We start from the raw sequence: 16,345 nt of genomic DNA on the forward strand, positions 1-16,345 counted from the left end.
GGCATTGGAGGAGCAGAACACCACTATCCTTTCTGAGAATGCCACTATCCGTTCGGAGAATGCCACTATCCTTGCTGAGCTGGCATCCCAGAAGAAGTTCAACGCCGAGATAATGCAGAAGCTAGATCGTTTGATGTCTTCGAGTTCTTAGTTTTTTCTGCTTTTTAAAACTTTCTAAACGTTTTTTATTTCTATTTCGGTTTGTATGAATTTTAAACTTCCTGAATGTTTTTTTTCTATTTCGGTTTGTATGAATTTAAATTCTATAATATTATTAGTTTTAAATTTCAGATTTTATTTATTTATTTATTAATTTTTAATATAAAAAAAATATATAAAAATGCAAAATTAATTCGTTTTTAAAATTGATATATTCCGACGAACCATAGTGCGTCGGTATTGTCCGAGGACTACGTTCGTCGGAATAGTCCGAGGAACGATCTCCGTCAGTATATAGTTTTTCCGATGAACTCTGGTCTCGTGTGTCCGCATCGGAATATCATCGGAAGTTCGTCAGAATGACATTTCTCGGTATTCGTCAGAAAGTCGTAGGAAGGTCTGACGAAATTCCGACGAATATTTTTTCCGATAAAAAGATACCGACGGATTGGTTCGTCAGAAATTCGTCGGAATCGGTCTATTCCGACTAATTTCTGACGATTTCGGCCATCAGAATCCCCATGTTTTCTTGTAGTGTTATCGCAGAACCCAAAATGAGTTTCTGCATGAAATCAGTGTGTGGGCCTCACGTTTTCTTTAAAAAACGGTCACCATTACGGATCGCTCTTGGCCAGTTTCTTACACTATTTTGCGGGCCCTACAACACGTGGCGGCCCGCAATTGGTTTCTTTTTAATTTTTTTTTAATCAGATAAAACAAAAAAAATAAATTTTTTTTTTTTTAGAAACCCAACCTGATAATCATGCTCTTACCAATGGATTTGCTCTATGGAATTAGAATTTATTATACACGATGGATAAGACAGAACACGTCTGAAATATCAATTATTAAAACAAAGGAAACTAAACTAAATCTAGCAACTGAAGTCGAACGCAAAAGATGTCCTTATGACGCTTTCATCAACTGATCTGATTTCACTTTTTACGAAGACAAATCAGCTGCAAGTCATTGTTCAAGATCTGTAAACCACAGAGGCCAAAGGTAATAATAGCACAAGTACATCATACTTTTTATAATTTATAAGTAAGATTGTCATAGTACATAACGATGGATAAGACAGACATGCGTCCAACACGTCTGAAGTATCAGTTATTCAAACACCGAGATTAAACTAGTAAACTTGAAAGTTGCACATCGTTCATGAAAAGCGCCTACTAAACATGCAGAGGCTGGAGGACAGGACAGCCATTGAGGACGCGGAGCGCCACCACTAAATCTCCAGCATTACAGATTCCCTCTTTCTTTGCGACTTGGACACCGAAACTAATCATGTCCTCAATCGTTTTCGATTCCGCCCCCATCAGCGGAATGATCCCACGGGACACCAAGCCATGACTGGCCACATGAGACCACCATTTGAAGGACTCCGACATCGAAACAACCAAGAGAACAGGAACGCTCGGCCTGCACCTGGCCACAAGATTTACCGCAGCCTTGGCAGTGATAATGATAGCCTTTGCTTTGGGGTACTTCCAACAGGCGTAAGCGGCTTTCCTCGCCGTGATGGGTTGTAACGGTCTCGGAAGAGCTTTCCTTATTTTTTGCTGCACAGCTTTGTAATCGATGGAACTCTCCAACTCTTTGCAGAGGCTTGAAATTCTTTGCAAGGCGGTGTCAGGGTGAGCTTCTTCTTCGTCGGCTAGGAGCATGACGCAATCGGTGGTGCAATCGAGGACAGCGTTGGGGAGGTCGTCGTCGGTGGTTTGGCCCCCAAGAATCTGTACGGCTGTCACGATCGGTATCCCGAGTGCACTAGCCTTGTCGATCATCTTTTTCTGATCCACTCCCGGACTGCCTCTAGCCAACAAGACTGCATCAGTTTTCTCCATAATCTCATCCACATTAGCAGCTGCTTCTTCGTTGTCAATCTGTCAAAGTCATTAATTACCAAGAAATCAAATCTCAAGGGAAATCAAAATATTATTTATGATCAAAGGGTGGTCACGAGCATAGCTAGATGGAATATTTATAATATCAATCGGTCCCCATTTTTAACTCACCTTTGACATAAGCATGATGTTGTTTGCGTGCATACCAAGCAAGTTCCTGACTTGGTCTAGATCAGACCCTTTGTGAACAGAGGACAGAATAATGATGTCGATCCTATTCGGAATCCCCCATTGAACAATATCAACTTTATCTTTCCGTGTAAGCGTGGGGAGATTAATAGTCTCTCCTTCTCCAGTTCGTATCTCAGGACCCTATAAAACATATAAATAATAATCCCAAAGTGAATATTTTTTATAAACACACAAAAAAGAGAGAGAGAGAGAGAGAGAAAAGTATGGACCTTTGTGTCGAGCATGACGGCGCAGAGGATACCAGTGTTCCGTATGGCGGTTCTGAGATTAATGATAGTTTCTTGGTGGTGTGCGTGAGACCCCTCAGAGAAATCGAATCGGGCTATGTTCATACCAGCTTCGAGAAGCTTCTCTATCATCACAACTGATCTAGACGCTGCTCCAAGTGTCCACACCATCTTAGTCTTTGCCGCTCCAATCTTAATTTTTTGTTCATCTTTCACGTACGCCATTCTGAAAATCCCCCTAGGCTTCTTTTTTAATAGAGAATTGTCCGTTTGTGTTTGTGGAAAAAAAAATATAATCAGACAACGGAGAAAAGGATCTGCCTTATCGGAAAAGTAACAACCTTTGTTTTGCTTCTAATTAGGGTTTCACGGAGGCTAACGGTGTAGATTTGCAACAGCAGCGGATCTCCAACGGATTGGGCTACGACTCCTGCTTGATGGAGAGGAGAGGAGAGGAAGATAAGATATGACGTAGAAAAGAGGCGGTGGTGCTAGACGACTTCTTTTTTTCTCAGCGTCCGCTTGTGATGGCGGCTAGGTTTTGTTTTTTAAATACACCTGAAACAAAATAAAATGATTTTTTTTTTAGGAATGGGCTTGGGCCAAAATAATAAAAATAAGAGAACAATGTTAGATCAATGTATTGTTTATGTTTAATATTATAAACTAGGCTATGATCCGCCCTTTAAAAAATCGGAAATATTTTTCGTTTTAATTTTTTTGAGAAATTTAATTTTAATCATATTTTTTGTAATCATTTTTCTATTTAATATATTAATTTACTGTAATATACTTTTTGGTAATTATATTGAACGAAATTGGTTTATTTCAATTTTTTACATTATTAAAATATATAAGCTTAATCTTTTATTTAAAATTCTTACAAATATATCTACTAATGAGTCTGTTTAACTTAAAAATATGTCTTGTTGTGCATGTATGTATTTAAAAAAAATCATAATGGAGAATCCTTATTCAATTTTGCAACCGATATAGTTGATCTATACTATTCTTTGAGAAGTGAATTTGCTTATTTGTCACATTCTCCATGATTTTAGAGCTGAGTCATTAGTTTTAATAAATAATTTTAATTAAAATATAGTTAAAATATAATTCATTATTTATCTGATTACAATTAATATTATAAAATTATCTCAAAACAATAAATGTAAAACGTTTTTGAAAAAAAAAAAGATAATATCATGTGTTTATTTTGTGTTTATCTACATCTTTCTTTCTTATTCACTAATTTTTACAATCAGTAGTATATATATACATATAATAATTAGATTTGTCGTTATACTAAAATATTAAAAATAGGTTTATAAAAATATAAAAAATTGATTTATATTTTTTTGTAAGTGTAATAATATGTCATGGAATATTTTTTCTAAATTATTAAATTTATTTTAGTATTAAAATACTAAAAATAGGTATATAAGTAATAACAATAAATTTTATTTATATTTGTTTGCTATTCGTGATTTTTCTAAATATTTTTTATTGGAATGGAATTATCTTTTTAAAATATTTTCAAAATTTCTGTCTCAAAAAGAGAATATTTTAAAAATATTAATTTAAAATGATCTCAACTTACTTTTATTTTTTCAAGAATTTCAGAGAATTAGAAATTTGTTTAAATTACAATTTATTTAAAAGACTATTATGTTAAGAAAAATGTGATTCTATTTTTATAAAAAAAAGTATTTTCCAAATTATTATTTTTAATTATAGTTATTAAAGTTTAAAAGTTAAAGACCATTTTGAATTTTTTTTATGTTTTTATACTAAAAAATACTATTTAATATCTATATTTAGAGAAGAAAATAGCATGTTTCTATTTTGGATGAGAAATAGAGATTGACTATAACATATTCTTTCCTCTATTATAGCATTTACAATTGAATATAAGAATAGATGACAATTGTTCTTATCTTATATATTACATATTAATGTTTTATTTGTTAACATGTTTTAGTGTGTATTCAGTTATTATGTGAGGTATTTCACAATATAATTATACATTTCAATCATTTTATTTACTTTGATTAATATAATATGTAAAGTTGGGTTAGGTTGAACATTTTTTTTTGCTTTAGATTTATTTTGAGATTTTGTTGGTTTTGGTAATTTCAATGATTTGATTTAATAACATCAATTTGTATTAGCAGTTATATATATTTTTCTTTAATTGTATAATTGATTATAAATTAATATAATAAAATTTGTTTAAAGATAATAACCTATTTTAAAATAATAAGATATTGACATTGTTATCGAAAATAATCTCTTTAAATTAATAAAGTATAAAAAATTAAAAATTAAAAGATTCATAAAAATATTATAAATTTAATGTTTGACTTCAAAATTTTTATCTTTAAATTTAATAGTGTATTTGTTAATAAATTTCTATAAAAACATTATGCCCGCATGTGCGGGCAAAACACCTAGTACAAATATAAAACCCGACTGAAAATCAAAATTTGTTATATTTTAAATATTCAAAATATATATGAGATGGATAGCAATAATGAGAGAATGCGAAATGAATAAAAACTTAATTAATATTTAATTTTAACCATGCAATCCTTTATTTTACATATTTGGTTTCTCATGAAAATAAATTGTTAATAATAATAAAAAAATTGTTTTGACTTTAGAATAAACAAAAGTTTTACTATAAAATTAAGTTCTTATTAGCTCGAGATCTATATGAGTTAATGATGTTTACAACAATGGTTTGATAACTGATGCCCCTTATAGAACAACCATTAGGCGATGACATTTAGCATCTATATTTTCGACAAACTTCAATATTTTAAAACAAAAATGTACGAAATAAGAGTATTTCACATTTCTCAATTATTTTCTGAAGTTTTAAAGCAAAATATTTCATATATTTTTTGTTAGCTATGATAATATACACAAAACACTAATCACCTTAGTCTTTACTGTAGAGATGTGTGTTATATAATCAAAACCTGCATAAATAATTTTTTATATAAGATCTACACTGTAATGTAATTTAAAAACAAAAGCAATTCAAAATTTAACATTTAATTTGCAAAATAATAAATATTTGCAAACCAACCATGGTAATCTAGTGATTGATGACTAATTTCCACTGGTCTTGAAAGAGATAGAATCTCAATATAATGAATAATGACAAAAGTCAAGCAAATGTCCAGCAAACAAATCTCAAACCAAACATGCTCATGTTGACCATTCTAATGACGAAAAACAGAATAAATGTAACAAATGTCAAGTTTCTCACGCTTAATCATTAGCTGGTTGAATAATAACGTTCACGTTGTCATTTTTATTTCTTGTTACAAACAATAATAACAGATTCCCAACGTTAATGGGAACAAAACACATAATTAATGGTCATAAATTGTTTACAAAACAGGGCAGAGCTACAAATGAAGATGCTGCAACGTGAGAGGTCTGTTCTTGTTGGTCTCTTGAACGCATTGTCTTGTAAGCTCTTGTATTTCTACGATCATGGACGGTTAGAAGTTTGAGTGTAGCAGGTTCACGCAGCCATCGCTGCAACCTAACCGCTCCCATGTTGCATCTGGAGAGGTGGGGCGGTAAATAAATAGCCCTTGAAAGGGCATGAACAGCTCGCCTTAGCACTCCATCTCCAAAAACTTTGCTGGAAGTATTGGGGTTATAGTGGGGTTAGGTTGGAAGTTAAGGGAAAAGCTCTATATTGTTACGGCATATAAACACACGTTAGGGACACTGTTCATGAATGGCTGAAACTTCAAAAAGTGAAGATGACCCCATTGTTTGAACCGCAATGTAGCTCAACGTAAGACAGCAGCCTGAACTTATGAGATATAAACAACAACTTAACATTTTCTGAAACAATTAAGCATTGATATAGAAGCCGTGTGAAGAGTAAGCTAAGTGATCGTTAGACATTAATATGAACTTGATGAGCTTTGGGTAAGAAAAGAGTAATTTACAAAGGGTGAATCATAAACCTGAGAACATTGACCCAATTTATTTCAAGTAAGAGTTGATGTGGCGAAACAGGATAGCTTAAATATCAAGCTCCTAGGAAAATATTTAAATTGGATGGCAAATGTATTTCGAAAATTAATAAGCAAACAGTAGAAACCGATGAGAAAAAGCATAGCAAAACATTAAACGTTTGTATTAGCAGTTGGTCGGTTATCGTAATGGGAAAATTGATTACCTGCTACAGTTTATTTGAAACAGGGTAAGTTTTAATAGACTATCCTAGACATATAATGTTGTAGAAAATCCACCAATCCACTGCAGAAGTTTATTCCAAACAGGGTAAGTTTTATTAGGCTATCCTAGAGAGTAAGCTATGCAGTATATGAGAGCGTGATCATAATAACAGTAAACACATACTTTTTTTTCTGCAAATGAACCAAAATGTGACGCATGCTGATTATTTCGGACTCGTCAAGGACGGGACGGTCAGTGAGAAACTGTCCATTCACCAGCCTCAAGTGGCCAACGACATCTACAACATTGTTCATGAATATTAGTAGAGAAATCTTAATATAAATCAATACCCTACGCAGATTTTTTTAAAATCAGATAGATTACCGTAGAGGTCACCCCTGAGTCCACAGAGAGCTTGGAATTCGTCATGTGTGTGGAACCTGAACCCGTCTGGGGGAAAAGAGACAGAGACAGGGATGTCGTCAAGAGGAGAGAGAACAGAGCCGTTGGAGAACGAAACTGTTAAACTCTGATCAGCAACGCGATAAATTTCCTGCTTTGAGATGACGCCGGTATGTCTGAGCAAGAGTAGAGAATATGAAACATTGCATTACAGTCTCCAGCAGGAGTTGAAATAATTCAGGTTCAAGGATGCTGGTTTAGTTTACAATGGAATGAAAGTTGGGGATTAGAACTCACCTGTTCATCGATGAGTAGGAGCTCTAATCCAATAAAGGCCCCAGCTTTGGCTATGTTCTCTGCCTCCCAAAAATGGATCAAACGGAATCGAAGCTGTGACTTAGAAGGTCCCGGTGAGATGTCGTTGAAATACATGGCGGCGGGAGATTTGCCGGTGGCAAGCTGAGACTTCGTGGTGGATTTCATTGCCATAGATGTCGTTTCTGCAGGGTAGTTTTTTTTTTCAATTTAGGATGGATCTAGGTTTAGAGAGAGAGAGCTTTATATAGGAGAAGTATCAAGGGGAGGTGGAACAAAACATTGAAGAATCGTTTTAAAATAGTCATTGATTGAGAAGGTAACGGGGGAAACTCAGAGTTTGGAGAAGATGAAGTGGAAGAGTCGGGGGAGAGACTCTCTACGGTTGAAGACGAAGCAGATTTGTCGGCGTGGGTTCTGATGGGCCGGCGGATAATTTTAAGAGAGCCCATACGTAATTTTAAGAGAGCGCATACGGAAGTCCACCCTGTTTCAGACATGGTGAAGTGTCAAAATAGAATGTTCTGATTGGACGATTTTCCAGTACGAGGTAGATAGGCTAAAAAGGCTAGTTCAATCCCTTTTATATATTGGGATAACAGTCGCTTGTTTGAGAGGAGTGGATCCCTGTATTTGTGGAGGTTACAAAATGTGTATTATTAGAAAATAATCACTAATATGAAAATTGATTTAAATTTACAATTGGTTCAATAAAATTGAAGTTGGATATAATATTTTATCAACTGGTAGAATAGATAATTATAATTTCTGAATTTTTATTAGGTATCTTTTTATGTTTTGAAATTTGTTTCACTATAACTGAAAATAATATTTGAAATTGTTACCTTTGTTTTTTACTTCATTACTTAACAAAAAAAAAACATAAATTAAAGGCAAAATAGAGAATTAAATAATTTTCTACGTCCAAATGCTCAATAATTAAGCAACTCATTATCCATAAAACCATGTAATTAATATTGTTTCCACCTTGATGATAACACATATGTCTTTCAAACTATACATGTTTTTGCAGGTGAATAAAGTGTTGTATAGATAAATCTAAAATTTATTAGGTTTTTCTTTTCTCTGACATCTAAAAGTTTATTAGGTTTAATAAACAAATCCCTTATATATTAAAAGAGAAATATTGGCTTTAATGCATTCACACTACCTTTACCACGTGGCGCTCTCACAATAACTTAAAAAAATTTACGCTGACGTGTCGCTTTAATAAAGCTTCTAAAAAATTTGTTTCCTTTTATTCTTACAACTTAGGACTTTACGTAAACTTTCAAGACGTGTTTACTTCGTTAGGACATTACGTGAACTCATCATCCCCTCTCGAAAGATGTGGTCTTTTCTTCGACTTTGGAGACGAGATAGCAGGAGACAGAGGAGGAGTCCAGGACGCTGGAGATTGAAGAGGCGGCGCCGCGAGGGTTTCGGCTACGATGAATCCATTTTGGATCAGGACGTCGTGGTAGTAGTTTCCGGCGATGAGAACTCGGCGGTTGGGAATTGGATGCGGCGATGGAGCAGAGGATCATGGAGATGGTGAGCTAAAGAAGGTAATGAAAGTGAAAAGCAGAGTCATGTGTCGCGCGAAAGATGATGCACACCTTATTCTGTTAATTCAGCTCCCACTCCAGATAACTAAACTACCATTAAAAATTAGCTACGAAATTGTTTAAAAAGAACATATTAAAAAAAAACTTCTATAATTTAGCTGTCACATGCTAGAATAAGATTCAAAGTGGAGATGAATCCACGGTTCTGTTGAATTGCTTGATGTTTTGGTTTTGTTGCCTGGAAGACAAGAATAACTAAAATGAGGCGACGAAAGTCATTTATTCAACTTTGTACAGCTATAACAATTGTGTGGATATAAATGTCGTATAGATTAAATTATTTACCTTTGTACTGTAAGCATTGATGATTTAGTTAGTTTTCTTAAAATAATGATTGTTATTGTTTTATGGAATGCTTTTTTGATTCGTTATATCAGGCTACACCGTTAAATCGAAGCTTTACATACTCACATTCCTAAGTGAAGATAAAGTGAGAAGCAGTGTGTTGATCCAAAGCTAAAACGAGAGTATCCTCCTAAGTCAGTAGCTAAGGTACTATCGAAGCATTCATATATCTGAATAATTGGATGATAATAACTCAGTTTCCATCTGTAATGTGGACAATGCAGCTAGCAGCGGTGCCAGCATTGTGTGATATACATACCAAAACATATTAGTCTTATACTTAGAACAGAGCAAAAAGAGAGTCCAACGGATAAGTGTTTTTCTGTACGTATAAACCCATCTCCATGAGGATTCGTTTAGTGTCAGGTAAGGCTCAAGTTTACGACTGTGAATAATCCCAAATCCCCTATTATTTTAGTTAACACTTTTCAGCCGGAATTGAAAATCAGTTATTTTTATAACACATAAATTAAAGCTGGGTCTTCTTTTTAAATCGATTTTGCTACCTTGAGTGATTGGCAAGGTTTATTAATGATATGAGATTTGCATATATTTTCAAAACGTTTGGTTTATGGCAATGTATACATATTATTGTGCTGAGCAAAGCAAAAATATTTCACATCTAATTCTTTTTTTGGCGTGAGACGTTAATTGCATTAGGTTATCTAAGACCTATATAAGACACATATCATAACCCATATTTCTTACTCACGTTCCTAAAAATAAAACCTAAATGTTCTTCACTCATCCTTCTATAATGGCTGCTATAACTGCTGTGTCGGATTTGAAACCGTTCAAGTCTATGTGGAAGATTAGGGTGAAAATCATACGTTTGTGGAAACAGTATTTTGCGGCTGGTGGCCTAACGATTGAGATTGTTCTAATCGATTCTAACGTAGGCAAATCGATGTCCACATTAAACTTATACAATTCCATCCTATAACCAAATCTATGTCCATATTAAACATTTCTAATGTCTTTTTATCTTATAAATAATAAAATTAATAATCTCATTCCACGCATGGCGCGGGTTACCTAGTGTATGACATAACCAGTGTTTTACCCTAAAATAAAAGCATCAATCCCTGATCAGAACAAAAACCTCCCGAAAACAAGTTTCCACTTGAACTTAATTGGAAAAAAGAGACACTTAGAACTTGAGTTTGTCCCCATAAGATTTTGTCTAAATTTTTTTTTGTCTAATTAGGAATTTAATTATTGTTAATACAATTATACCCTCAGATTAATCAAAATTCAACTTAATTAAAATACATAATACAATATTTGTTAATTATTTTGTAAATACAATTTTACATATTTTAAGGAAAGATACACTACAAAAAGGAGAAACACACGTTAACCTAATTTTTAACCCTCTTTTATCGTTTTCTTCCCTAAGAGCTTTCTTTTATTTTCAATGGCTACTTTTTCGTCTTCTTGTTCACGTGGTTAAAAATTCTCTGTCTCTGTTTTCTATTTCTTCTTCTTTGCTCTTTATTTTTCTTCGTCGTTTTGTTGTCTCGACTCAGTTATGTACTCCATCATCAATTGCATCAAAATCCTACAATTCTTCGCACACGGTATGTGTTTCATTCTCTAGATTTTTAAAACCCTAATTTTAAAATTTTAATTTATATATCTTTTTAATTATATTAGTTCTAGGGGTCGATTAGTCATCACCTATACAAGGGTGTTGTCCTTGTTCTTGTACTGGTTAGTTTACTATCTTGTTTTTTTCTTCTCTTGTCGTATCAGCTCATGAAGCTATCATTAGGTTGGCAGATTAAATGATTTACTTTCTTTTTTTAATTTTAGGGTGGGTTTGATTTTGATTTAGTTTCTTTTAGCAGGTTTCTCATGGTGCTATTCAGTTCAGAACGTATGAGGAACTCCCTAAAGTCAGTGGGGAGTTCAAAGAAAGGAGAAGAAAGTCATTATGGATTATGCTTGAGATTTTGTTAGATGCTTTTTGTAAAGGACATGTTAGATAAGCTTCAATGTATATAGAGAGAAGACGAAGGTTTAAAACGGTTATGTTCTTGTTCACCTTGATGTTCCAAAGCGTTGCATATATAACAATAATTTGCAATATGAAAACTTTAATCTCTTTTTTATAGAAACAAATAGTTTATTAAAGTATAATTTGTCAAAGTGAAATAATAAATTCAAATAAAGGTGGCTGAACTATTCAACTTTTTGTGGTAGATGTGTTTGATCTCTATGAGCCAATTAAAATCATTATTAAGCAGAGCATGAGGCTTTCTAATCGGATCTGCTCTATCTGCGTCTACTGTAAACGTGCCGTCTCTAGCATCCTCAGCGTCTTCTTCATCCTTTGCTTGCAGAAACAGAGAAGCAACAGAACAAATCTTGTTCTTTTATGATAAAGTAGATGGCGAAAAGACAACTCTTTCAACTTCAAATACTCTTGGTTTTAACTACTTTATCTCTTGTGGTCGTATTATACTTTTATCTCACTCTCTTGATATCTTTAAGCCGGGTGGAATACACAAAGAGTCTTTATGGCCTGGTGGTTAAATGTCTTGTGAAGTTGATAGTATATAAACTAGTATATGTATCAAAGTAGCCTGAATCCTATGTGGTCTAGTGGCTTGCATGCGTAGAATATAACCTAACGAATTCTAGCTAAAATAGACTATACAAAAAAAATTTGTTTGCGTTATATATCCAAGATAGATCTATGTATAATACTTAGATTCCGATTTCTAAACTAAGTAGATGGCTAGAATGAGTATTCTATCCGTAGCTACAACATAAAATAAAATATGATTTCACTATTTAAAAAAAAATTAAACATATAAATATACATACTAATGTTTCCAATGGTTTTCATATTTTTTATATTTTTAAAACTTAGTTTCCATTACAGAAGGGTAAAACATGTCCAAAAGTTTAAAAATCCTATTTGGACAAATAAAAATTGAAAGTGTCTCTTTTTTCCAACTCTCCCTTTATTTTTTTTTAACTCAGATGCTTTGGGTTCTTGTTAATTCCCCAAGAACGGTTTTAAACCATCCACTGCCCTTTGTAAATTTACTTGCATTGGAAGAAAGGAAAATAAACGAAAAACCCCTAACTTGCGATAGGAGCTTGTTTGCTATACATTCCCTATATATTAATTGAGGATCATTTGAAAAATTATAACCTTAAGTTTGTACTAATTAAAAAAAACTCTTCTTAGGTGTCACTTAATTAGGATGACAATTTGCTTACGTGGCAACTTAAGAATCAATGGAAAAAAAATGTTGGTACAAATCCAATTACTAGGGAAGATTATATTAACCCAAAATATAAGAAGTGTGTATTCTTTCCTTAAATAAAGACTACGGAATTACCTAATATGATTAATATATATATGACAATTAATGACTATGGATAATAAAGTTTCGATAACGAGTTTTGCATCCTTCTTCATTTTTTTTTAATTTTATATTATTAAAAAAAATTAAACAATCACATTAATCATATAATAAAAAATTAGATTTTTCTTATATGTCATACTCTGATTTTTTTAAATGACTTTAAATAACAAAAATGAGGAAATCTTATATGTTATATTTTAAATTGTTTAAAACGACTTTAAATAACAAAAATGAAGAAGCCTTATATGTTATATTTTTCTTATATGTTAGATTTTGAAACCTTTCAAAACCATATGTAAGATAAATGTCAAAATAATTCAATTGTGAAAACAATACTGTTTACTTTTTTCGAAAATGTGTTCGGTGGAAAACAAAATAAGATTTGTGTGTCATAATTTGTTTAATGTCCAATCCGATCAACCCATGATATATTAATTATATTTTAGCTCCACATTTTTTAATAAAAATTTATCCGGTAAAATATATAACAACAACAAAAAATATTGTATATATATAAATAAAATGATCAAATATATATAAAAAAATTATCGATAATATATACAAATAAACTCATCATGCGCAAAGCGCATATCTTTATCCTAGTATACCATATTTTCCAATAACACTGGTCAGTTTTCAACAATCAAAGTTGCTATTACATTACCACTTTGTCAAGTATTCTTGACAAGTAAACCAACTCCTATCCCAAGTATCCTTGACATAAGAAAAAAAGGTATCCTTGACATGTAACAATTTATTTTATCATTTAGTATTGGCGAGTACTACCATATATATACAAAGAGTAAAGCTCAGAAACAACAGATTCATATACAAAACTAAAACAATAAACTTTCTTCAACTCCTTTAGGAGTTATTTTTGCTAAGAAACGCTTCATGTGAGTAAGTTCGTCATGAGTTACTTCATACCCAGTGTTGGGAATGTCCTAAAATCATTTGTAATATTAGGTGGTTATAATGTTTTGCTAGAAACCGCTTATAATTTATGGATTAAGAATTTATTACTACTTTTATATGATCCTACAGGGTCACACACCTAAACGAATTGGATCAAATAATAATTGAGTTTAATTAGATTAAACCAATACCGGGTTAATGAATTATGAGACATATATATGTGATATATGCTTCTATACGTGTCTATATAATTAATGGGTAAAGGTAATTATTATTTTAATAATTATCCCAGCCCATGATGTCGTGACTTTAGGTCAATGACATGCATGCATATATAAATACATTGTGAGATGAAGTAATAAATTTTTTTTTGGACGCTAATCTCACGTAAACCCTAAAACACAAAAGGACGAATAGTTCGTCAAGCTTTAATAGAGATTTGATCTCGACGGCACTAGCATCCCGTATCAATCAAGTTTGTGTGTGTGGATACCGATAGAGGCACGACGTTTGGAGTGCTAGAAATCTCGACTTGGTTTATTCATCATTCCGCTGCAGAATAAACCAACCAGGTATATTCGAACCTCTAAGATCTAAGTTTATTTCAGTATTGACATGAGATTCTAGGCATATAAATTCATAGGTTGATTTATAAATAGTTATAAACCGGTATGAATTCCTACAGTGGTATCAGAGCCTACTTGTTTAATACTGAAATTGTTATTGTTTGAACTTGATATGTTAGCTTGTTAATAGAAACCCTAATTTGATTATGGTATATTGCGGTATAATGATATTGATTTATGACTAGAACCGGCATGTCAAGTTAAACAATTAGAACATCCGAACGTCCATATGAGACACACGCTTTGGTTGAAGACAAGTGCCTTTAAACTAATGTGCTTATGTTCAGAATAAGATTATACGAACATTGTGATTACTGTAATCAATTAGTTTTAACATGCTTTTGTCTCGTAGTGGTTTTATGCACGTCTCGTATGTGCAAGATGAATAAATTATATTTAGCACATGTATATAGTAATAATCGATTGCTTGTCTAAATTAATATATGTATTTAAGATATTATATCAAAAAGTTGATATAGATTCGGTTAAATCGTTTAACACGTTTTGATAATTTTAGTTATAATTCTAATTTGATTAGAACTAAATACTAAGATTATCTAATTAATAATTAATAATTTTAATTAGATTAAATTAATTTAATTATTTATAATTCAATTAAAATACATATAAGATATGTATTAGTTATATTTATATTTTATATAAGATATAAATTAAAATTTGTTCCTCAATTAATTTCAAGTATTTTTGATGTCTACTCAATTTTATCAACTATCAAGGCTCATTTCGTTGTAAGATGAGCTTGCCAAAGCAAGGTGTCTGCAATTACATGAGTGAGGTGGATGGTAACGGTTACCATGTGAAACAAGAGTGGCTTACTTGACTAGGCTATCAAAACGGTTTTGGGCTTAGAGACATAGGTTGGATAAGATATAAGATATCGTCTGACAACCAAGAATTATATTGGATATAATTAGCAAAGTGTTGCTTATCTAAATAGCTTTATATTCGGACGATGAACCAAAGCTCACTCAGATTTTAGTGAAATATGGATCTTGGATTATTATATTCATTTGAGGAAAATGTTTTGAATATAATATGAGTTTTCTTAATTGTTGAGATTTCTTTAATTCCTGAACATCATATTAATATTTGCTATTTTTCTATTTCAGCAATGTTAACTCTTCACAACTCATTTTCATTCCAATGTGACCTTAAGAAGGACAAATTGAATGGATCAAATTTCCTCTAATGGTATCAAAACCCGAGAATTGTTCTCAAGCAAGAGTTTAAACCTTGCTTGGAAGATTTGAAAAAGAAAAGACTTTTGAAATATCGTCTAGTGGTATTTATATTACAGAAGTAAATGTTACTATTTTTGGGTATTGGATACCGGTTATGGTGCTCATATTTGTACGAATATAAATGGCCTAAGGAACAGTAGAATTTTGGAGAAAGTACAAGTGGACCTATGCGTGGAAATTGGAGCAAGAGTTGTTGCATTAGCCGTGGGAACATTTCACTTGTCTTTACCTTTAGGCTTGGTTTTAGAACTTAAGAACTGCTACTATGTTTATGCTATAAGTAGGAATATTATTTTCATTCCTTGTTTGGATTTGGAAGGATTTGTGGTTCTTTTGACCGTAACTTTATATTCTAGACCAAAGTGTGCATGTCTATAATATTAGTACCAAAATATTCAAATCTAACGACACGAATCAAACTTTTCTTTGGCATTTTCGTTTGGGCCACATAAATGAGAAACACATTCAAAAGCTTCATAGTGATGGACTTTTGAGCTCATTTGATTAGAAATCACATGAAAAATGTGAATCTTGTTTGTTGGGTAAAATGACTAAAGCTCATTTTATTGGACACAGTGAAAGAGCCAAAGACTTACTAGAGATTTGATCTCGACGGCACTAGCATCCCGTATCGATCAAGTTTGTGTGCGTGTGGATACCGGTAGAAACCCGACGTTTGGAGTGTTAGAAATCTCGACTTGATTTATTCATCCTTCCACTGCAGAATAACCAGGTATATTCGAAACTCTAAGATCTAAGTTTATTTCATTATTGA

At 32.5% G+C, this 16,345-nt stretch overlaps 2 protein-coding genes and 1 long non-coding RNA gene across 7 annotated transcripts; 1 reads left to right on the forward strand and 2 right to left on the reverse strand.

Moving 5' to 3' along the window:
• Positions 1-1,165: 1,165 nt before the first annotated feature.
• LOC106342154 (pyruvate kinase, cytosolic isozyme-like) lies at positions 1,166-2,949 on the reverse strand. The gene is made up of 4 exons (XM_013781009.1): positions 2,830-2,949; positions 2,471-2,734; positions 2,181-2,381; positions 1,166-2,048 (listed from the first exon to the last, which is right to left on the reverse strand). Exons 2-4 carry the CDS (start codon positions 2,711-2,713, stop codon positions 1,335-1,337), a joined length of 1,158 nt encoding a protein of 385 aa, XP_013636463.1. The 5' UTR covers positions 2,714-2,734; positions 2,830-2,949; the 3' UTR covers positions 1,166-1,334.
• Positions 2,950-5,763: 2,814 nt separating this feature from the next.
• On the reverse strand, positions 5,764-7,825 carry LOC106342155 (pentatricopeptide repeat-containing protein At2g31400, chloroplastic-like). Of its 5 annotated transcripts, XM_013781015.1 has the most exons (5): positions 7,394-7,825; positions 7,079-7,272; positions 6,878-6,992; positions 6,696-6,775; positions 5,764-6,318 (listed from the first exon to the last, which is right to left on the reverse strand). In XM_013781015.1, exons 1-4 carry the CDS (start codon positions 7,399-7,401, stop codon positions 6,727-6,729), a joined length of 366 nt encoding a protein of 121 aa, XP_013636469.1. In that variant the 5' UTR covers positions 7,402-7,825; the 3' UTR covers positions 5,764-6,318; positions 6,696-6,726. The 5 variants fall into 5 exon arrangements, with proteins under 5 accessions (XP_013636469.1, XP_013636465.1, XP_013636467.1 ...); XM_013781011.1 differs by lacking the exon at positions 6,696-6,775 and having other exon boundaries at positions 5,764-6,146; XM_013781013.1 differs by lacking the exon at positions 6,696-6,775.
• A 2,999-nt stretch (positions 7,826-10,824) lies between these two features.
• LOC106341612 lies at positions 10,825-11,493 on the forward strand. Its single transcript, XR_001269696.1, has 2 exons — positions 10,825-10,964; positions 11,235-11,493. It is a non-coding gene; the product is annotated as an uncharacterized LOC106341612 (long non-coding RNA).
• The last annotated feature ends 4,852 nt before the right edge of the window (positions 11,494-16,345 follow it).

Source organism: Brassica oleracea, chromosome C4 (assembly GCF_000695525.1).
Source record: "Brassica oleracea var. oleracea cultivar TO1000 chromosome C4, BOL, whole genome shotgun sequence".
Lineage (NCBI taxonomy): Eukaryota > Viridiplantae > Streptophyta > Magnoliopsida > Brassicales > Brassicaceae > Brassica > Brassica oleracea.

Coding starts and splice junctions, on each gene's coding strand:
- LOC106342154 (XM_013781009.1), bottom strand. CDS start 2,713: ATGGCGTACGTGAAAGATGAACAAAAAATTAAGATTGGAGCGGCAAAG. Junction 2,382..2,470: donor CCGTCATGCTCGACACAAAG/GTCCATACTTTT, acceptor TATGTTTTATAG/GGTCCTGAGATACGAACTGG. Junction 2,049..2,180: donor ACATCATGCTTATGTCAAAG/GTGAGTTAAAAA, acceptor TGACTTTGACAG/ATTGACAACGAAGAAGCAGC.
- LOC106342155 (XM_013781011.1), bottom strand. Junction 6,993..7,078: donor ACTCAGGGGTGACCTCTACG/GTAATCTATCTG, acceptor ACAATGTTGTAG/ATGTCGTTGGCCACTTGAGG. Junction 6,147..6,877: donor GTTCATTTGCAGAAAAAAAA/GTATGTGTTTAC, acceptor CAATACTTCCAG/CAAAGTTTTTGGAGATGGAG.